This window comes from Pygoscelis adeliae, unplaced genomic scaffold (assembly GCF_000699105.1).
Source record: "Pygoscelis adeliae isolate BGI_AS28 unplaced genomic scaffold, ASM69910v1 Scaffold171, whole genome shotgun sequence".
NCBI classification, from domain to species: Eukaryota; Metazoa; Chordata; class Aves; order Sphenisciformes; family Spheniscidae; genus Pygoscelis; species Pygoscelis adeliae.
The window spans coordinates 9,139,779-9,162,880 of NW_008824186.1; the positions used below are offsets into that span (position 1 = coordinate 9,139,779).

The 23,102-nt window shown below is 37.6% G+C and overlaps 1 protein-coding gene across 1 annotated transcript; it reads left to right on the forward strand.

The window, feature by feature from the left end:
- The first annotated feature begins 17 nt into the window (after positions 1–17).
- On the forward strand, positions 18–20,947 carry CAT (catalase). Its single transcript, XM_009334597.1, has 13 exons — positions 18–67; positions 5,380–5,600; positions 6,652–6,762; positions 8,200–8,330; positions 9,284–9,388; positions 10,454–10,579; positions 11,959–12,150; positions 13,070–13,222; positions 14,384–14,522; positions 17,050–17,180; positions 17,806–17,913; positions 18,533–18,619; positions 19,092–20,947. The coding sequence occupies exons 1-13, from the start codon at positions 18–20 to the stop codon at positions 19,155–19,157; spliced, it is 1,620 nt and encodes a 539-aa protein (XP_009332872.1). The 3' UTR covers positions 19,158–20,947.
- Positions 20,948–23,102: the final 2,155 nt, after the last annotated feature.

Genomic DNA, 23,102 nt, shown 5'->3' on the forward strand with positions numbered 1-23,102 from the left:
GGGATGGCGGAAGGACGATGGGCCCCCGGGCGGCGTTGCGGCCCTTAGGGGGGCCGAGGGGAAGCGGGTGAGCCCTGGTGCTGGAGGGCGCAGAGCCCGGGGGGTTCCTGCGGCCTGGCGCCTGACCTGACGGAAACCAGCTCGGACGGAGCAGGGCCCGGGGGGCGGCCTCGGCGCCCGCGTTACCCCGCGGGGGCAGTGGTGGAGGGCGAGGTGCCCTCGTCCCCTAACGCGGAGCTCTCGGCTTGGTGCCGTGCCCGGGAAGACCGAAGCACGAAGGGGCTGGCGGCTGCCAGCTTGCCGGGAGTGATAAGGGCGGTCAGCACTGCTGGCACGGCTGCCCCGACAAGTCTGCCTTGTCCACAGCCTCTCCTTTTAGGCAGGAATGGGGCTTGTGTGTGCCCAAGCAGGTGGGTCCTTGGGCAGAGAGAGGTATTATTTTTTTCGTCTCGATCAGATGTTCGCGCTTTCAATTCTGCTATCATAATGGTAAAACCCAGTGAAAATGTGACTAGGGAATAATGTAAAAGATAAGGCACATTCAGCAATACATGGGGACTTGTTTACCAGGTTGAAGTGGATTGGGGCAGGCGGTTGACTGAAATTGTAAGAAGGTATAATCAGCAGCATGGCACTCAAATCTTCTGAAGATGTAGAATATACCCCAAAATATTTGGGTAAATGTATAAATGCTGCAAGAGTTGATTTCCCTTCTTCATCAAATCACTGTGACAGTTTCTACTATGTATTTTCTGACAGAAATGTGTATTTGGCATTAAATACTTTTTCAGCTGGTGATACTAAGCAGCAGTCTTACAAGACACAAGTGCGTGCCTCAGTTCCCACTGTTTGCAGTTGTTAAAGTCATCTTGATTTTATTTTTTTGCCCTCTGTTCTAAGAGGTACTGTATGAAAACTACCTTCCAGTGATGAATTGTGACTTCATCATATTCTAGCATGCGTCACAACATTTTCTTTTTGTACTGTGAGTAATACTTTTTGTATGGATGTCAGCTTTTCTGTAACAAAACAGTATTTGAATACAGGCCAAGGTTAATTTGAAGATTGGGAGGCAACCCAAAGTCTGTGTTGCATAAGGAGTCATGAGACCTTAAGATAGAAAGTAGGGAGGACTTATTAGAATTTTAAAGTGACTTGTATAAGGTGCAAAGTATCAGTAATGCCTGGAAGTATGTACTTTGATGTATGGTATTTACAACTGCTGTGACTAAAATTCTCCTGGCTTTGTTTCCCTTCTTTCTGTCATGGCAGATTAGTGCTGTAATGAAATACACATGCAGATTCAAAAGTTCTTATCTTTTAAGGTTTTGACTGTATGCAGCTCCCAACCATATGAAAATACAGGCATCAAACAAACTCAAGTCCAAAAGTAGTATGAGAATTCTTCTTAAAACTACTGTGTGGTTTCGTGTTTTTTTTTTCCTCTCCCTTCACACTGATGGAACTTGTTTAGTGTGCCCCGCATAACATTATCCTGAAACTAAAGTCAATATATCCTACCATTTAAAAAAAAAAAAATTGTACTTCTAATGTGAACGCTAGAAAGAACCTTTCAGAAAGCCTGCCTACACAAAAGGGACTGTACAGCCACAAAGCTGTTTATTTTTTTTTATAGGTTTAGTTTTAAAAGTTGTGATTTTAGTTACTACTTCTAGTAGTCTTAAATGTTAGCATTATGAAAGAAGTGGTTTTCAGACAACAGTATAGCCTGTTAGGTTGAGAAGGGTGGTATTACCTCTACAAACCTTTATTCTTTGTTGCATGCATAGCTTACAAATAATATGCGAGGTTTTTTCCTATCCTTGAGGTAATCACACGGAAGGTATTATAAAGGCATAAGTGAATCAAAAGGACTCAAAAAGTCTCCTTAAGACTAAGGTTTCACTTTTTGTTTTTCTTCTGTCTTTTACCAAGCTCTTGCAAGGACTTTGTAGAGGAGAAGGTCATAGGTGTAGGTATATGCATTATAGTCCTACCACTGCATGGTTAAACCTACTGGACTGCTTAGGATTTATGAAGAACTCCAGGATGAACAGGGCTCTAATTCGACATAACTTTTGTGTTTCTCAAAGGACTGAGCGAAACTTGGTCACTGCTTCAAGGTGACATAAGTATTAGTAGCTTTCAAAAGTCACTGTATGGGCTGGAGGGGTCTTAAGAGCTATGCTTCATGTTAAAAAAGAGTTACCAGAATCCAGTTCCCAAGTTTGCTTATCTTAGAATTATAGTAGTCAGAATTCATAAATGGTGCTGAAGCTGTACACAGGGTTTTTGTGTCACAGGCTGCCTTAGAATGAGGGTGAAGCGGAAGTCTATGTGTATGTAGAACACGTCCGAAGGGTGGAAATGTCTGTAATGAATGACAACACAAGGAGGTTGGAGAGGAAAATACAGAAGCTTAGGATGCCATTGATAGGATCTGTTCTTTTTCACCACGTTACAGCAAGCTTGCCCATCTTGAATGAGTATGACAGTCATCAATATGAAAAAAAAAAAATCAATGAATTTATGATTAGAAAAACTAATACAAGGTGTTTCATCTGTGAGAATCTTGAAGCTTTTAATCAGCAAAACTAATGAAAATACAAGAAAAATATTGGCAGTGCTGGAAGCTGGATTAAAAAAAAGAAAATAGTTCTCCCTAAGCAAAATCTGAAAGGAATTTCTTGACCAAAAAGTTCAATTAAAACTGCTGTGATGCGTGAGCATTTTATAGGCTCATCATCTGCAGACTGTTCCGTGTTCCAAGAAAGGGTTCTTAAAAGCAGAGGCTTAGAATGGGTTTCAAGATGGGTTGCTCATAGCTTTCATACCTCAGTACAGAAAATATGTCAGGATAATGAGCTGGTAATATAATTACATTAACTTGTGCTGGGTGAATATCTTGAAATAGAATATTTTACACTTACTAGACTGAATCATGGAGTGGATAAATGAGCTTTTTCCTAAAGTTCCTTGAATATGGTGGTGTCCTTCCACTTTAATATATGAAATTAAATTCTAATTCAAAAAGTTCATTTGTAATGGTAATTTAAGCAACTTCTAGTTTAAGATGATAGCTAAAACATAATAAAGCATACATATTTAAGGGTGCTAAATTATATGGGGCCTGCATGTTAGGATATAATTTAAGAAGTTGAACTCTTAGACTGACTCAGGATGGGAGAACTTCCCGTGAGGTCTGACTAGGTGATTTCTCAAAGTGACCAGGGAAATTGTTTTCTTTGGCTCATTTAAAACTGAGCAAAATATAAGGTAGGAAGCATGTGATATATAGGCAGTGGAAAGAATACTGAGAACAGTTTCTACTCTTGCATGTTTCCCTTGACAAACTGTAGATAATGTTTTGACTTAAGCTGTTCCTTTGACTTAAGAATATTTTAAATAAAGCTACAATGGTAACTTTCCTGTAAGTTTTTGAACATCATGTTCCTGTTTGTAAGGAGATAATATACTGTCTTTTTTTAAATGCTTGTACAAATTCCAGTGCAGGTTAGGATTTCAGGCATCCTGAAGGAGTTGAATTTATGCTTATAGCTTTATAGCTTATAGCTTTATGCTAATGAAGTGGTGAATGAAGAATAAAGAACCTATATATTTTGGGAATTCAAGCCAGCTAGAGTAATATGTGTTGCGTATTAGTAAGAACGCATTGGAAATGCAGTTATCCTGTCAAATGTCTTTTATGCGGTTATTCATGTACCTGAGTTAAACAAAGGTGTCTATAACTCTCCCTGTATGCTCTACCTCATCCAGAACTCTGAGTGTAGATATGAATAATTGTTCTTTCCCCTGCCTTTGTGAGTTGCCTCTTAGAAAAAAAACCTGGAGGCTAGTCCAGTTAAGTATACTCTTCCATGAGATACAGATGGGACTTTTGCCTGTTCACGGTAATTAAAACACTTAAAGCAGAACTTAGATTGTCAGTATAAAAGTTGGAACCCCATAAAGTTGCTGATATAATAGTGAAAGCCTTCTCATCAAGAGTTACTTTTTCCTTCTCTTCACCATCCGTTTTCATTTATAGAACTTTAAAAGAAGGAGAACTAGTCAGGAGGGGATGAGTGAGTTTATCCTGCAGCATTTCTCACGGTTCAGGTGCGTGGATGCTACTGGTGGAAGAGGGTAGGATGGTATAGATAGAGAGCCCATATGGATGTACGTCACTTTAGTGCAACATGTAACTGGATTTAATGTTAACTTGTCATAACCTGTGACTCGGATATTTGAGCTCATCCTGTTGCAAACTTTTTTTTTTTCATCTTTTTACTAACTTCTGTTCTGTTCTTCTAAGTCCTTTACAAACATCGCCCTGGCTCCTAACAATAAATGTGCTCCAGGAAGAACTGACACCTGCAGCCACCAGGTCTCTGGAGCTGATGTGCTTTTCTTGCTACGTTTTGTACAGTACCCAGTAAAATAGGACTGTTGCCTTAGAGGAGCATATGACTCCATCTGTGATGCAGACAAAGTCTTTTCTGCTGGGATTTTTTTTTAAGAAAGCGGGGGTACGCTCAGTTATAGTGCTACAGAGTTCCAGCAGGTGTTTTCTTGAAGTTGTCTTGGAGTGGCTGTTTTTTTCAGGTACAGGGTCACTCTTACTGTACAAAATGTTGCAGCTCTAAGTAGCTTACACGAATGGTTAACTTAAACTTGGTACGGAAGGGAGGGGAAAAGGATGAGTATGGGCTATCTTGGGCAGTTTCTTTAAAGGCAATAATGATGTTAGTAAAAAAAAAAAAAGTGTTCTGGTTTTCTGTCCTTTTGACAGGACATTTATTGACAATAGGGCTTCTTAGGGCTTTTGTTAATGTTAGTCCTTCCATGGTTCAAGAGTCTAGAATGATGATTCCTCAGGTGCTCTTGCTTATGTTATTTTCCATAGCTCTTCCAGACCAATGGTAATCGTGGGTACCCCTTTTAGTTTTTATGCTGTGTGACTATAGCTCTTTCCTTATGCGTCCATCCCTGTACTGACAATACCTTCTTCTTCCTTTCCTTTCTCCCTTATTACTTTCCAGCAGCTACTCTTTTCTAGCTTGCTCTCTTCCCGTCCTCTCCTGTTGAGGTGGGGGGCAAACTGAACCTTAACTCATGTTTTAAGGTTGACACTTCATATTTTTCTTGAAGCAACATACATAGTCTTAAGTAATATTTCTGAACCATGGAAAACATTCTTGGATTATACATGACTTGAACTCCCCTTCTTAAATAGCCCCAAACATAGTACTGTGATGTAGATGATCTATATTTTCTGTAACTAGTTCTGGAATCCTAGGGCATTTTGCTATATACTTGTTAATGTCCTGTGACACATAATGGTTGAACAGGCGTGCATGTTGTGTGGCTTAAATATAGAGGGGTTTTAATTTCTGGTGTTGTGATATTGACTGTCTCTCGCTTTCAGAAACCGGATGTCTTGACCACCGGTGCTGGGAACCCAGTAGGAGATAAGCTTAATATTCTGACAGTAGGGCCATATGGACCTCTTCTTGTTCAAGATGTTGTTTTCACTGATGAGATGGCTCATTTTGACAGAGAGAGGATTCCTGAAAGAGTTGTGCATGCAAAAGGGGCAGGTATGTTTAAAAACACATACTTTTTCTCTGTGTAGAATTAGGCTTTAAAAACCTTTTGAGTTAACATGTAGATTGTGACAGATAAATTGCATCATATTATCTATAATTTAGTATTATAGATTATAATAAATAATTATGTATCAGCAGCAGTCGTAAGGCTTGGTTTAAAAGAACTCAATGCCAAAACTTGAAGCACTGAAAAACTGTTGGTTTTGTTTTTTTTTTTTAAAAAGGGGGGGGGAAATGTTCTTCTAGCTCTTAGATTTTTTTTTTTTTTTTGCTGTCTTTGCTGTAATCTCTGCTTCCTCTATCTGTTCCTCCATAGTACTCCATTCCTCTGGAAGGGAAGACTTACCCATCTCTATTTTAATGTCTGTTTGCATGTTATTTGATGGAGATTCTTGTCTTTGTCATCTGATGTATCTGTCTGCCAAAGCAAGCTGATGGTCTAATATTTAAATTAAAAAAAACCTTAAATGACTCATTTTAAAAATTGTTTTTGATCTTAGTAGGGTAGAACCAGCACCTCTGATTTTTTTTTTGTTACGTATTGCCCTAGAAGAAGATACGGGACTGAATTTTATTATAATGTGAATGTACATGGGAATAATTCCTCTGTGAGGGTGGGAAGAACTTTGTTGCTTCATCCAGCTTACAGGTGGACCAAAAATTCTGCAACACATATCAGGATTAAAGAAATACTTGTCTTGCTCTGAGATAAATATGCAAATCTTGGCAGAAGAGCATCCAAAAAGCTACTGTTTGTTTTGCACAGTAGAATTGAGGTCTGTATTGCTGCTGGGAACTGTTAACAATGAGTTAAGGAGGGGAGGGTGAGCACCATGCAATTAGTAGTTTGTGTTAAGTAAATTTCATTTTGTGAAAATAAATTGAGTGTGTTAGTGCACAGATACATCAGTTTAAACAGAGTTTGTATTTTCATGTTTCCTTTTGATTTAAAGTTCTATGTTGGACCATGATGGAATAACAGATACGCTGTGAGTGGAAGGAAGGTATCTAGATCTGATATTTTGAAATTACTTTATTTCAGGAGCCTTTGGCTATTTTGAAGTCACTCATGATATTACCGAGTATTGTAAGGCAAAAGTGTTTGAACACATTGGAAAGAGAACTCCAATTGCTATACGATTCTCCACTGTTGGTAAGGCTCTAAAGTTACTGTGTATCTTCTTACCTGTGTACCATAGTCACACTGATAGCAATGTTTGTGTTGTGGAGCACTTCAGGTAGTTTGAAATTCTTTCTGCCAACCAATTCCTCTTCTGTGAATTTCATTTAAATTGTAAGACCTTAAGCAGCTTCTGCATCTTTCTGCCAGAGCTCTCTGTAGACACTTTTCCCTCCGGAATGTGAGAGAAAGGATAGCCTGAGCTGTTTTTTTTCTGATGGAAAGTTTCTTTGTTTCTGGATGGATCGTAATCAACACTTGAATGCTGCAGTTCAACCCTTGAAAGTTAAATACCTATAATCTCTTATGCTGTGGGAATGTTTTGGGGATGAATGCTGTAAAGTAAGTACTAGGCAAAGAAGAATAAACAATTTTTTCCATAAATAAACTCTTTCTTGAAGAGCTGAATGCATAAACTAGCAAAATCTTAAATTATATTAGTTAAAACATGCATTATGATCAATATCTTGTCTGACAGAAAAATGATCTTTCAAAATGTATGTGTTACTACTCTATCTGTTACTACTCTATCTGTATTTAAAAGAAAAGAAATCCTAATAAGGATTCAGCTCTGGAAGTAGTATTGGAGAGAAAAAAGGAGTCCAACAAGGCTCAAGGAGCTGCTGGTTTTGGCCTACTGGCTTTTCCCTGTGTCACCAAAACTTAAGGAGTCATGGAACGTTATACAGGGGAAAGACATGCAGCTGAGTTTGATCTGTGGACTCTGTGCAGAAGTGGGTTGTTGCATCATTACCTTTCCTTTCCCTGCTCTGTTTGAACACGTTTTTTTTCCTAGCTATTCTGTAATACACAATTTTTTTTAAATGAGAGAATGAGCATCCTTGTTACTTCATCATGATGTTTAGCATTAGCTGTTCCCGAATACTTCTGGAACCCTTTTGCTCAGGTATTGTGGTAGGCGCTTTTGCTCTGGTATAAAGTTACTCATTAAAAAGACTGGATAAAGCAGGAGGGGAATTAAAATGGTTGGAACTCTTCTATTAGGCACGCTATTTAGATTGCTACCTTCCAAATGAGAGCTTTCACACTGGGAGTTGATGCACAGAAACTAATGTGTGTTTAAGTGATTCAGCTTTATAATCTGATGTTGTCTCTGTTAGTGATAATGCAAATTCCACTCTTAATTGGTTCAAGTGGATTTACTTGGGTGTTTTTTCTTTCTTTTAACTGTGGCCCAAATGCTTGGGTGGCTGTTCACACTTTGGAAACTTCCAGTGCCTGAAGTATTGTTGAAAATATGCCAAAAACTTCTTGGTATAGAAGAGACTTAAATTAATAAACCCCACCCTTTTAGGATTTTATGGCATACTTTCAAGTTCTGTTTTTACAGTTACAATTTGTATGCGTTTCCTGTCATAACACTTCTGTATGTTCACGTGTTTCTTCAAGCTGGAGAATCTGGATCAGCTGATACGGTTCGTGACCCTCGAGGCTTTGCGATGAAATTCTATACAGAAGAGGGTAATTGGGACCTTGTGGGAAATAATACTCCTATCTTCTTTATTCGGGATGCAATGTTGGTGAGTAAGGACAAAAGATGAGGGTACTTTGTGAAAGAGTCCAACAGTTCATTCACATCTTGTTCTTGCTTCACTGAGAAGCAAAAGCTGTTGCTTTGACACACTTAAACTTTGTTGTTTGTTAGATGGTCTGAACATTTTTTGACTTGAAAAGGAGTTATTTTAAAAATAAAATTAAGAACTAATGCTTGATTACTTATGTGGTTTCATACCACAAATAGCACACACATTTAGTTGTGTTTGCTAGTGCATATGCCGCAGCAGAATAGCCAGCAAGTAAGTACATTTTCGTGTTTTTAACTTCAGATCTGATCAGTTTCACTGATGTTCAAATTAGCCGTTTTACTCTGCAGAGAGTTTTTTTCATTCTGAGGCTATTTGGTGGGGTGGGGAGGGGAAAGACTTTTCACTTTAAAAGCTTCTTGCAAATTCTTTTTATTAAATCTGATTTTTTTATTTTTTTTTTTTTTTTAGTCTTTTAGTATAAGTTTAACAGTGTTTTGTAAGTAAAGGGGCTTTCCTTGAGTGGAGGAGTTCTGCACAGGTATCTTATAGTATGTCTGTATTCATTTAGGAGTCAGATAATCAGTAAAGTTCAGATATACAAATATGGAAAGATTCACCTCTCACTTTATTGGTCACAAAATGAAAGCATTCTTTAGCTTTGAACAGCCTGTTTATCCTAACTGTAAATGTTTCACTTTACCCTAATTTTACTGGTCTATGAATGAATTTGGTTGCAGGAGGGGTATGACAATAGAAGATTTTTTTCAGCGATCTTACAACTTCATCTCATCTTTCAGCATGCTGTTCCTTTCACAGTTCAGTGTGTTGAAAAAGCTGTCTTGTTTTGTACCAGGAGTTGCTTAGTATACCCCGTATAATTTGGAGGTATTACAGAACTCTTTTTTTTCCCCTCTCCTTTCTCCCTCCTCCACTTCTGGTCAAATTAGTTTCCATCCTTCATCCATAGCCAAAAGAGGAACCCTCAGACTCATCTGAAGGATCCAGACATGATGTGGGACTTCTGGAGTCTTCGCCCTGAGTCCTTGCATCAAGTAAGGTTCTCTTTTGACTTGATTTTGTATGATTAAGAAAATCATGTTATGACAGCATATGTTTTTTAACTATTTCTATTCCATGTTTTATCTAGAAGTCTGCATAATCTTCTAGGAACAATAAAGGTGAAAGGCCTCCAATAACTTTTAAGGCTATTAGTATGTGTATCTAGTTTTGCCTTTTTTCTTTTAATGACTGAAATAGGTGGGATTCTTCTGTTTTCATAACCATACTTTATATAGGGATGAAAAGGAAGTTACTAGGCTTTCTAATACTAAAGCCCTGGAAGTACTGGTGAACAACAAACTGTTAATGTTACAGAACAGTAAAATACTGGGAAAGTAATGCTATCACATATAAATTTATTTAAAGCTGTATATTGTGTGGCACATTAGATCAAAACTTATTAGAATTCACAGTGCATTCTAATTATTCTGAAATGTATTTGTATCTAAGAATATTATGCAAAAAAAGCTAATATAAAATTAAAAACGCAGCTGTATTTCTTTTTAAAAGAAAATGGGTTCATACAGAAGCCTTCCAGTAATTACTAATTGGAAAAAGAAGTACCACAAGCATTGTTTGTGATCATAAACTTAAAGAAAAGCAGCATTTGGAATATGTTTGCATGGGTGGTATGTTTACTGCTTGAAGACTCTGAAGAACTAGTTGTTAAGGAATTCAGTTTTCAGATTTTATTTTTAACCTGGAAAAAATTCTTATTTGTTACTTAAATTATCTATGCTTACCTGCTCTGTGCTTATAGGGGAAATCATAACATTATCACTAGGTTAATGTCTTCTATTTCACCAGATATTTCCTGTGGGCATAAAACTTCATGTAGGTTTAATTCACAGTTGTTCTTTGTGCAAAACCAAAGCAGTCTTATTTCACTAACGCTCTTAAAACTTCAACTAGAAATTCCTCAAGGAATTTGTAACATTAAGATAGGTTCCAGTGATGCAGATTAATGCAATAAACAAACTTTGTCTCACTTTGTCTCAAATGGTCGCTTTATCCTTGATCTGGTGAGTCCATTAATATTGTTTGATCTTTCTCTTTAGGTGTCTTTCTTGTTCAGTGATCGTGGTATTCCTGATGGTTATCGCCATATGAATGGATACGGCTCACATACTTTTAAACTGGTTAATGCTGGTGGAAGAGCAGTTTATTGCAAATTCCATGTGAAGGTATTGATATTTTTTTTCCAGTTATCTATTGGAAGTATACATCTTATTGGATAAAAACCAGTTTAAACAGGTGGTCTAAAAATGTTCTGTGACTTTTCAAGTTTAATTAAGAAAAGACTTGTTAGTGCATAGGCTCAATCAAAAAGGTGTGTGTGGCTTTTATATCAGTTGCATGCCTTTAACAAATATGACGGACATCATTGTTCCTTCTATGACACGGTAGGTACTTACTAGACTACGAAAAACTCTTCTTTGGAGAACTGTCTCTTGTTATTGGAGAACTCAGTTTACTTGTGTGGTGAGCTCTGAGCACCTAGCTCAGCTTATTGCATTTCAGCCTCATACTGCTAGGTGTTTTGGGCGTGAAGCTGTGCAAGAACTTCCTATCAGACTCCTTTGCTATCATTCAGTGCAGATGCAAGAATCCTCTAGCCCTTTGGAAATGTGTTTTATTCAGCGTGTGATATGTTCCTGTCTTATGTTCATGGCTACACAGTAGTTCGGATTCAACAGGTGCTTCTTCAGGTAAAAGTTCTCTCAGTCTGGATCTGTTTTTTTGTTCCTGTTTATCTTCTGGATATGAGCTGCATTGATCTAGCATTTTTAAGATGGCCTCAACTGTATACCAAAATATAAAAACTCTGTTTCCAAGAGCTCTGCAGCTGAAGCTCACAGAACCTCACAGAACTTCCACACTTTAGTGAGGAAAGCAGTCTCTAGCACATCTTGCTTGAAAACAACTTCCCTTTGAAGCTTTAAAGGCCATACAGCTTATTACCTCATTAGACTTTAGTGGAGGCTGGACATCTACCTTTGAAGCAAGACTTCAGAAAATATTATGTTAAACTAAGAGGGATTGTATAGCAGCTTTTAGCTTTCACGCTGTCAAAAGCTTATTAAAGTGAGATTTTAGTTAGTGCTAAAGATGTCACAGAAATAGGGGTGGGGGGTGGGAAATTGAGATTCATGTAGAATCCAGAACTTTCAGCCCTGAGGGCTGCAACCATTTTATCACTTTGTGTTGGCACGTGAGCTGTAGGAAAAGGTGGGATGATGGGACAGTGAAGGAGCACTCGGTCCTGTAAGGGGAGAGGGGAAACCTTTTTACTTGATGTGCTGCAGGGATCATGCCTTCAAGTTTGATGTCTTGCATTCTGCGGTATAGCATTACATATTTATTTCACTTTTATGAGAGAACTCATTTTTATCTGGAAGGCAGCTGTTGAATGTACTATTGTTCTGAACTCAAATTATTGGAGATTGGAACATGGACAATTGCATTCTTGGATTATAAATCTTGTTAAAGTATGTTCTTACTAATGATTTCTGTAATACTTTTTGCATGTTGTAACTGGTGCTACTGCTTTTATTGCTTTTAGACTGACCAGGGCATCAAAAATCTTTCTGTTGAAGAAGCAGGAAGATTGGCTTCTACTGATCCTGATTATGGAATACGTGATCTTTACAATGCCATTGCTAAGGGGGACTATCCATCGTGGTCTTTCTACATTCAAGTTATGACATTTGAAGAAGCAGAGAAGTTTCCATTTAATCCTTTTGATTTAACTAAGGTATCGCTGATACTGTTGTGAATATTCAATGTCAGCTAGTTTAAGAAAGGTTGTGAGATCAAAATGTAGCAAATGCCAGAACTGAGCTTATCTATAAAAAAAAGTGTAACCGTTTCCATGGAGTAGCACTGTTTTCTTGCTAGTCCCTATCGATAAAGTTAGTCTGTCCTTTTCATTCTTCCCTTCTATTTATTATATAGTCATGATGAGTCAAATTCTGGAGATGAAATAATCTTGATATTATATCTGATGTTACTCTTCCTCAGTGAAAAATGGATAGGGCTTGATTCCAGGCCTGTAGATTACAACTGCACTGCGTTTCCAAGGCGTGATCTCAGATCATACAGTCACACCCTGAGTTTGCTAGTTTTAAGCGTTGTTGATAATGTAGCTTCTGATTGTTGGTCTGATTTTTGTCAGACTTCCAATTGCTGTTCCAAGGAATGGCTTGTTGAAAGACACTAACATAAATTTGTATTACTCTTTTTTTCCCTCTAATACTGCTCTCCCAACATGGCTAAAGACTTCTGAACTTGAAAGTACAGGCTAAGATGGCAAAGAAAAGGCTAGTTAAGCTGGTTGCATTTTGAAGTAGCTGAAAACAATCGTGCTACCAGTTCCACCTACGATATTGCATTCCTAGGCACTTTTTCAAGTGCCTGTGGGTATTTCATTTAAATACTAAAGTGCTGAGATTATGCTGGGATGATGAAATAAGTTGCATTAATAATCTGTATTGATTGCAAAAGACTTCTTAAAATAAGACATTTCTCAAAATGTTTGTTAGCAAAAAATAAATTTCTTTAGTAATGTATTTCTCAAACAAGACCTTACTAGGCAGCATTTGCCTGATCTATTATTTAAGCTGCATAATACTATAATAATGTTGATTTTAATGTATGTGTGTTATGTCTTACAGATTTGGCCGCATGGTGACTACCCTCTTATCCCTGTGGGAAAGCTTGTCTTGAACAGGAATCCTGTCAATTACTTTGTAGAGGTAGAACAGATGGCATATGATCCTAGCAACATGCCACCTGGCATTGAACCTAGCCCTGATAAAATGCTGCAGGTAAATTACAATGCACATAAGATTTTACCTGAAGAGCATTACATTTGCTTTGCTGTTTATGAAAGCATTCCTTGCACTGTGTAGCAGCAGTAAAATAACCTGACAGATGGAAAGCAACTGATTTTTCTTTTTCTTTTGGTAGTTGTTTTTAGTGATCACCATTTGATGTGCTCATCCAAAGTTTAAATATAAAGACAACAGGAAAGAGCTAAAGGAATAGAAAATCTAGAATTTAGAGGGCATCTGCAACAACTGTCAAAGTTGATGGGGAAATCTGTCAGTCTGGCAAGAAGTGCGGGATAAAACCATAGCAGCAGTGCGTATTTATTCACGCTTTTACAGTGTATCTTAGAATTATAAACTCTTATGAGTGTAAGGGGTGGACTTCAAATGCTCTAAAATACAGATATAACTAATCCCTGATATAAACTGCAAGGCTGTGCTTTACAAGTAGTATCAGATTTCTTACAGGTCAAAATACCTGATAAGACTGGCTTCAGTAGACTATACTGTCTGCAGAGTCATGGATGTTTGCATGTTAGGCTTTTTCAGATTAGAACCAGATAGTTGTTTCAAATTATATCCATGGAAACAAGAAGGTATTTTGACAGTTCTAACTGGATAAACTCCTGAATAATCATGCAGTTCTTCTGTTTTGTCTCTCTTTGCTCCCACAAACTTCATGGTCAGAATCAGTCTGTTTTCTTGGCATCCAGATGTCAATAGAACTGTTTCAGATTCAGTTAGGTAAATAAATAAAGGACTACCATTTTTCAGATGTAATCAATTTTTAAATCTAAGCTTGAAAGTAAGTAGGAAAACACTATATTATTCCTTAGTAATATTTAGCACTGTTATAGCCACTTTCATCTCTACATGTGTAACCATGCTTCAGAACAGGTTTAGCATTCTGAAATTGGTAGGGAATACCCAAGCTGCGTAAATGCAACTCAACCTGCTATTCTTCACTGGTATTCCAGCAAAGTTAGTTTGTGGCTGAATGTCACTTTGGACATAATTTGAAGTATGTCAAGAATATATACGCAAAGGAAACAGTCTTCTCCCTTTTACTACTTAATGTATAATGCTTTGAATTGGGATATACCACTTAAGTGATGTCTTCCAGCAAGTAGTAGTTAATGTTTGTGATAAATGTTTTAGGGTCGTCTTTTTTCATATCCTGACACTCATAGACACCGTCTGGGACCTAACTATCTACAAATTCCTGTGAACTGCCCCTTCAGAACTCGTGTGGCCAATTACCAGCGGGATGGACCTATGTGCGTTTCTGACAACCAAGGTAGTAATGAAAATATCTTTAAATATAATGATACTTAGGCATGGACTGCAGAATTCTTTTCTGTTCACAGGAGATTTAAGATACTTGCTGAACAGATCATTTTATTGGGTATTACTAACTTACTATACTGTGAGAAATGCTACTTTTTCTCCTGAACCATTCAGTGTCTCTTGTGACTTCTTCCCCCCGACGCAAACTTCTCACTGTATAACTTCCTGAGCTTCAGACTTCCCAGTCTACCTGTTTTTTTTTCCTTTTATGTGAAAACTGTTCCTTACCTCTCATAATCTTTGTCAACCTTTTAGTACCTTCCCTTATATTACTAGATCCTTTTTGAGATTAGATGACTTTTAAAGGTCCCTTCCAACCCAAACTATTCTATGATTTTATGATTAGTTGGCCTCACCTGCAGTTGTTACAAATCCACCATATGCTCTTTTCTGTAGAGTGCCCTAAATTTGTCCATGTGCCGTTCCTAATACTCTTAACTCAGCGCTCACCAGCAATCAAAAAGTAATTTACTTCAAACTATCCAAATGAATTCAAGGTCTATTTTGTAATAGGGAGTGGCATATCTTAGAACCTATGATTGTGCATGTATAAAGTTGCATGCGTTTCTGTTCCCCATGTGAATTACAAGGCAAATAAAATTGTTCTCAGAAAAGCAGTTTTCATCTACTGTTTTGGTATCGTGAGATCGTGTGTCAGTATAAATAGCCAACTTTGATTTTGACTAAGTTAAAGTTTGCAGAGACTAAGCTGTCAATTTATTATTTGCTCCCTTTTCAGGTAACTTTATGAAATGTGTTGAATAGTACTAGTCCTCACGCAGATCACTGAGGAGGGTCTGCCCGATTAATTCTTCTTAATACAGAAAGTGACCTTTTATTCCTCTGTTTCCTATGTTCTTGATATGATGCTATTTGACAAGATACTGGCTTGTATCCTGTTATCTCCTGTTTGAGGGATCTTATTGAAAGCATTCTTAAATCTGAATATGTTGTATTGCCTTCATCGCTCTTATTTGTGTATCCACTGTATGTCTCTTGTCAGTCTTGTACAAGTATTGAGAATCAAAACTTTGCTGTAAAACATAAGCATGCTTGTGTAGATCACAGAATGCGTTTTCTACATCTTTTTTTAAGACTTCAAAAGAAGCACATAGATGTTACTTGTACAACTTCAGCCTTGTGTGAAGTAGTTGATAGTGTCTTAACTATAAGTGTTTTTCAGTTCTATGTATGTAACTTCTACTTGCTGCAAATAGACTCATTTTTAATTTTGCAAACAATGGGAGGGGGGAAGGGGGGTTTTCTTCTTGGTTCCTGAAAAGTAGAATGTTTGTCATCTTCACATACTTGTTTCGAATGGGTATATCTCTTTTCTATTAATCCAGGAGAGGAGACTTTGTTTGAATGTTGGACAGGGGGTGGGGAGTTTAAAAGTGTTAAAACCAAATGAAGCTTAAGATGTGTTTAAAAATTTATAAATAGGCCTTTAAGAGAAAGGGGGTTTGCAGGAGAATACCCAGTCAAATGAATTCAGTTATGTCCCTAGTTTATGTTTCTTTAAAGACTTCTAGAAACATGCTTGTTAAAGGGGATTTAATTGAAAAAGTTCTAGAATATTATTTATTTAAAACGAAGAAATATGCCTGAGGAATGGTTTCACAGAAGTTAATTATTGCCTCTTTGTTTCTACTTCTAGGCAAAAATCTATTCTAAAAATAGAGATGGCTTAAATGTCTTTGAGAAATCTGTTTGCCTTTTTTAAATTTAAAGACTGACTTTCATATACTCAGTCCACTTGATTGCGAAAGGCAAGAGTATAAATGCCAAGACTAGAGCTTTAACTTTGCCTTTATTCAGCAGGTTATGTTCTGTCAGTGTTTGCCCAATAGTGAGTCTTTTATACCTGAGAGTAAACAAGGATATACTTAAGCTATGCCTCGTGCCAAAAACACTGTATTCCTCTGGGCTATGAATTCTAATACGTGCTGAGGGAGGAGAGGGAAGTATTTGGGAAATGAGAACCTGAGAACAGCTGCTTCTGTCCGAGAACAGATAATAAGTATTTTTATGCAGTTCTGTAAGTTCACTGTGTGTTTAAAATAACCCCCCTATATAGTTGAGTAGTACTTCAAATACACAGATGAAAGTGTATTTTTATGCTGCCTTAGACTAAAACTTTGAATAACTTCTATGATTTTGTTTATTAAAATTGTCTGAGCAATGTTGTTGTGAGAGTGGCCAGACCTCCTTATTTCTGAAACAAATCTTTTTTTCCCCAAAAAAGCTATTGAAACTCTTGTTTGTAGTAAGTGCTGTTAAGTACTGGCTTGAAGACACAGCTCCTGATGTTGAGCTGTATGTTGACAGAAAAATACTGACAACTGTTTTTAATAAAGTGAATCATAACTGGGTAATTGATTTAGGTTCTTCTAGGCAAAGAACGTCTTCTGACTTAATCTGAGGGAGCTGGCATCTGATTGTTTTGGTTTTGTGGGGGCTTTTTTGTTTGTTTTCAGGTGGTGCCCCAAACTATTATCCAAATAGTTTTACTGGTCCGGAAGATCAGCCCATGGTAAAGGAGAGCCGCATGTCCGTTTCGGGAGATGTGCAGCGCTTCAATAGTGCAAATGAAGATAATGTGACTCAGGTATGATGTATGAAAAGGTTTTATATTGCTCATTATATAAGATGAGTTTATAGCATGACTCTAGAGAATATTAATAAGAATCACTCAAACATGGCTTCTCTCTGAAGCATCTGGGCTAACCTGAAGTTCAGCTCTCATGAGAGCTTGGAAGGTCTCCATATGGCTTAATTTAATGAATAAGTGAATTTTTGCTCACAGAACAGTTAATGAATTCTCATAGACTTTTGCCATCCATATTCTGAGCACAGATATCTAGAGGTTGTGACTTTTGTCTTGTTGCGATTAGTGTCTGCAGGTATGCAAACTAGAGCATGCGTGTAATGTCATGATCATCAGTTCCTGAATTGGACTCCAACAGCAATATTCGTTTTCATTAATTCAATAAGCAACAGTTATTTCAAGCTAGACATAGAGAGTTGTTAGCAGGTTTGCCAAAAACCCCACAAATTGGTTGCCTTTTGAGTTTAAGTATTTTGAGTATTTTAAGTGTTGCCTGACTAATAAGTGAAAGCTATTCTTGTTCAGTCATAACGAATCCTAAAAGTCTATAAGTATTATTGGCTGCTACAGGTAGAATGACTTGCTTTTGGGAATTTCAAAATAAAACTTTGTTTCTAATCATAAGGTGCGAGAATTCTATACCAAAGTGCTGAAGGAGGATGAACGCCAAAGGCTGTGTAAAAATATTGCTGATCATCTTAAAGATGCGCAACTCTTCATTCAGAAGAGAGCTGTAAGTGTCCTGTTTGGTTTTTAGCCTTTGTTCTTTATTTCAGGTTTTCCTGCAGTCTAGTAACTTCGTCAAAATAGCAATATGCTTATGGAAAGGAAGATCAGAAAGTCTTCCCTGAGAAGGCAACTTCTAGATTTTTCTTATGCGGGAATTATCAACACAGAACACTTAAATATGTGCATCCTTATGTAATAAAAATAACGTATAACATGTTAAAGTAACTTATTCCTGATGGGAAGAATGGGACTGATGTTGAACATCAAGGATGTCATTATGTGTTTAGCTTGGTGTTTCAAAAAATCAGGTGACTGCCAGTGTAATGTTTTGCTCTAAACAAGGAAAAGGCAGCGAGGGCCAGGGAGGGATTGGATCTTTATCCATGCCCGTGGAACTTTGTTTAAATTGGGAAAGAGCTCTGTGTGAGAAAGTGTTTGAAGATGTTCATAGCTCCTTTCTGGCTGGTCAGAATTAAACTTTCAGAAAAGGGTTTCCATCCTTCTTTTCTTCTTTATGATATGTACTGCTCGTAGACCACAGAGTGGAAAATGTGTTAAAGAATGCATTTGAAGTGGAGGAAGAAATTCTTGTTACCTTTTTTCTGTTCTGTCTCCCTGTTCAGGTGAAAAACTTCACTGATGTTCATCCTGACTATGGTGCCCGTATTCAGGCTTTGCTGGACAAATACAATGCTGACAGCGGGAAAAATGTATGCTAATGATTTCTGTAGTTGAATTTTGACTGGCTGTGAATTATCTTAGCTTCTTTTGTAAAGCTGACAAAGTGAGAAATTGGTCTTGGTTCTCATTTGGTTTAAATGGCAGAAGTCAGTGCATGTAGAATTACAAAATGAGGAAACATCACTCCAATTACATGTAATTAAATGTTGATTAACCAGTGATGTACAATTACTTTGTTTCAGTTGGGTTTTTGTAAGGCTTCTGGAAGATAACTGTACATGATATGCAACATGCTCAGGTTGATTCTTCAGACCAAATGATTACCCACTCTGTGTAATGGTAATGAAACATTTCCACAAGCCTTTCCTGGGCTCAGTGCTTGCTACACAGAATAACAAAGTTGTTGCTTCAAGTACTCATTTTTTTTCTGAAGTTCCCCTAACTACTTCTAATGGAACTTGCTCTGAATATTTCTCTTTTTTTTTTTTTTTTTTTTTTTAGGATGTAATTAGGACATATACACAGTCCACCTCTCGTGTGTCTGCCAAAGAAAGATCCAACTTGTGAAGCGTGCTGCAGAGATTTACTCGATGAATTTTGCGTCCATATAACTGCAGGACAACCTGTTGAAGATGTTAATGAATGTAACAGACTTCCGCACAAATATAGAAGTGTTTTACAGGCTTGGTTTATTAAGCTTGCAAGTGCCTGTATCTGTATTGGAAACTAGGTAACACAAGCTAACAATCCTAGTGCCTTTCAACGCTAGTCCTTTACTGCTTGTTAACAACATACAGTGTTTTTAAGGAAATTAATGATTAAAAATTGTCTTCATTTCTAGAAGCAAATACAAGTTTAATCAAAATACTGTTTCGGGTTTTTTTACTGTAAAACTTTCCTGGCTCAATCACACAATAGAACTTCTATAATAACACTGTGATTATCCTTATGGATAAACCTGTTCATGTTAAAAAGTTGATGTCGCCCAATATTGCTAATAAAATAGTTATCTGTATGTATTTGTAGACACTTCCTTTGAAATTCATATTTGGCCTTCCAGAAGTAAAGTGATATGCAGTAGTTCAAGTAAAATGTTGGTTATGTCTCATTCCTTATGATCGAAATTAAGCTAACTAGAAAGTTTAATCTCAATCGAGGTAAATTTTATTCCCAATATAAATTTTAAGATAATCTTTGCTTACTAATGCTAGGTTGGATATAACTGACCTAAGGGAGATAGGAAAGGATATTTTCTTATTACGTACACTTTACAACTGAATTGATTACATCTTACAGTTCTTTGTTGGGGGGAGGGGGGGGGATTGTTCTTTCTAATCTGTAAGACTTTAAATAGAAAACTATTAATTTTCCAAGTGTCTGAGAAATTAACCTCCAAATGCATGAATATTTTTATCTTGGCTAAATTCAAGCTCAAGCACTTCCAAAACTATTCCCAATGGTTCCTGAAATTCTGTTGTTTTACTGCCATAATCTGATATTGCTATCTATTGATCAAGCCAAAGCTAGTTCTCAGAGTTAGACTTCAATTAAAGTGGCATGTTTGTATGGATGTGGGTATCTATAGCTAGATACGTGTATAAAACCCGATTCATGCATCTAAAGTCCTGGCAAGTTTTAACTGCTCTGCCTGTTAGTTGTTCCTCTTCCCTTGCCAAAGAGAAAGATCAGTGTGTCTGTGTAATTAGCCTAGATCTTAGTTGCACAGCATCACCCCTCATTTGAAGTATTTGCTTACCTTGTTTGCCTGCTGATGCTGCCTCATTAGAATTTGGGTTGGAAAAAGTATGAATGATGATGCAAAGGATTTTGGAGCCCAGCTACTAGCTCTTAACTCAAATGTGATACCTGCTGTGATTTGAAATGTGTGGTTTTTTCAATATTCGGTGCATTTCTGGGTCTGTCTTGAATTGTCTTTTGAATAGGATTGCTTCCTGATTTGGCATTTAAGTGTGAATTGGCATTCCGAGAAGTGATGGCAGATAGATAAAGAAGAGTATGTACAAAGTACTGTTCCATTAAATTGTAGAAAGCTACTTCTTCTCCAACTCATTTATCTCTTAACCTATTGTGAAAAATTGGCTGTGATACAGATGCAGTAAAATAATACGAACTGACAGCCTACTCTGTTCTGGGATTCAGTTGGATTTTTACCTGATCGGGCAGGTAGGAGCTGAAAGAGCTACGTGAATGGGTGGGAATATTTATTGCTGGAACATAGAATCCTAGTGAGTTTTGGAAAAGAATAAGCAAGGCTTAGCTTTTAATTTTGGTTGTGTCTGCTAAATGAGTTATTGTCGTCTTCTTTTATTTCTGAAATAAAACTGAATTTAAAAATCTCTTGGCAACGTGTTGTCTCTTTTCTGTGTGAATGTTTTCAAATAGTTTATTTTAATCTAGGAAGTTCATACCTTCATCTGGTTTTGGAGATTGTGCAGAAGCTGTTGAAGTTCTGTGTAATCGGTAGCTATTTCAGCACTTAGTTACTTGGCCTGTGCAGGCCCTGACTGCCAACAAAAGCCTTGGGCTCAAGGCTGACGCTTGGAATTCATGTGTCGGGGCCAAGCACTAAATTCTGCTCAGCTCTGATATGTGAAATTACTTGTTGGGAACCTTCTCCTTAATTTCCTGAGCCTTCAGAAAAGGGAATGGTGCTCATGTCTGTGGTACAGCAGTGCCTACGACTGTGTCTACCATACGAAGGGGAAAAAGTTGCTGTGCTGCTTTACTGTGGGTTTTGTTGATGATGCCTTACTTAAGCTGCTACTTGCTGAAAAGCCTTTTGTTATTTTTTATCTAAAAACTTTGGTGGCAATTTACAGAATTGTCACAAGGTTATCTGGTTTTTCATCACAGTTCACTCAAATTTTAGTGAAGGGCAGCTCTTAATAGTTTATCAGAGTATATAGAGTTGAAATACAGCACTTGAAGTGTCTCAAAGCTACCATATAGCCTTTCAAAAAGCTGTCGGTACAGAGGTTTATTCTACCGTCGATATTACCCAAGTGTTCAGTTCTGCTTTTCTTATTGCAGTTACTTTTTTCTTAAATCACTACTTTTTGTTTCACGGTGAGGAACTGTGTGCCTCCTGCCTTGTTGTACGTTGTAGGGTAACCTTTACGGAACTGGATAAATACACCTACTGACCATGTGGTGGAAAGGGTGCTGTGACATGACCTTGTGGAGGCTTTAGTAGAGTGTTGGACACTATTGACATGTCCACTAACGTGGACAGCTATTTAATTTTGTCCAGGTGGCCTTCATCCGACTGTGCCCGTAAATGATTATCACTAATAAATTCTACTGTAAGTTATACTAGTTTAGAGTAGAGGTTAGGCTGAAATTTGGTTGGTGTCAAGTCAGGAAAAAAATAAAGCATTAGAAAATGAGGAAGAGAGAGGAAACATTGTGTGCCGTAATGTTGAGAAGACATAGAATGGGTTAGGTAGGTAGTATGTACTTTCGGCAGCTACCTTTGTTTTGAAAATTCACAATTTCAGTGTAGTTGTGCTTAAATGACCTATGTTCTGTGCTGCTAAACTGACCATGGCAAGTATTATACAGTAAAACTCAGCTTTTTCAAAAGGCACTGAGAGGGTTAGGCAACACGGGAAGAACAATAATGCTATTTCTTCAAATAAGCAAGATGATTAATAGTACTTTTGAGACCTTGAATGGCTTAATCTAAACGTTTGCCGTGAGGAAACTTTCCTCAAAGACGCATGTGGCTTGGGACTTCACTAGTAGGTTGGGCCTTCTTAAAAAGTGTATTTTTAGCTGTGTTAAGGGCACCTTTTAGCATCATGGATGAGAGTTTCAAATAATGTCTGAATACTCAGTCATGAAAAACGTGTTCACTGTCTCACGACAGGGCTTTGTAGCCTACTTTGCCTGGATGCTGAGAGGAAAAAAGATGCCACAGATTTTTTTTTTCCCTCTAATTTAATAAGCTTTTAACTGAAGCTTAGAAACAGTAACCACCATCATTTTGGAAAGAAGAAAGTAATGTTCTCAGGTTTTTTCCCTTAAACATTTGAAATTATTTAATGCAAAAGAATTTTATTCTTGAACTATTTCTTTTTTTTCTTTCTCCAATTATTCAGTCTTCATTCTGCCTGTGGGCTGGTTCCTGGCTTGTGTCCTTCCCTTTCTTCTTCCCCTCGGACAGAAGGAAGACAGATGTGTGCCCTGTGAGTATATTTCCCAGCTGTGAACGAGCAGGTACTGAGGGGTCTCATTTGGATGCACGCATGCCCGCGCACTGCATGGTCTGGTGTTCTGGCACGCAGTATGAGTCAGAACTCGTCATTTAGCCTTCATGTGCCTTAACTCTGCAGGTTTTTAAAGGCAATAATACCCTAGCCTCAAGTCAAACCTTTCTGTACCTCAGCACAGGAAAGGCATCGACCTGGTGGAGCGGGATCAGAGGAGGGACCCAAAAATACTCTGAGGAATGGAACATCTCTTCTATGAGGACAGGCTGAGAGAGTTGGG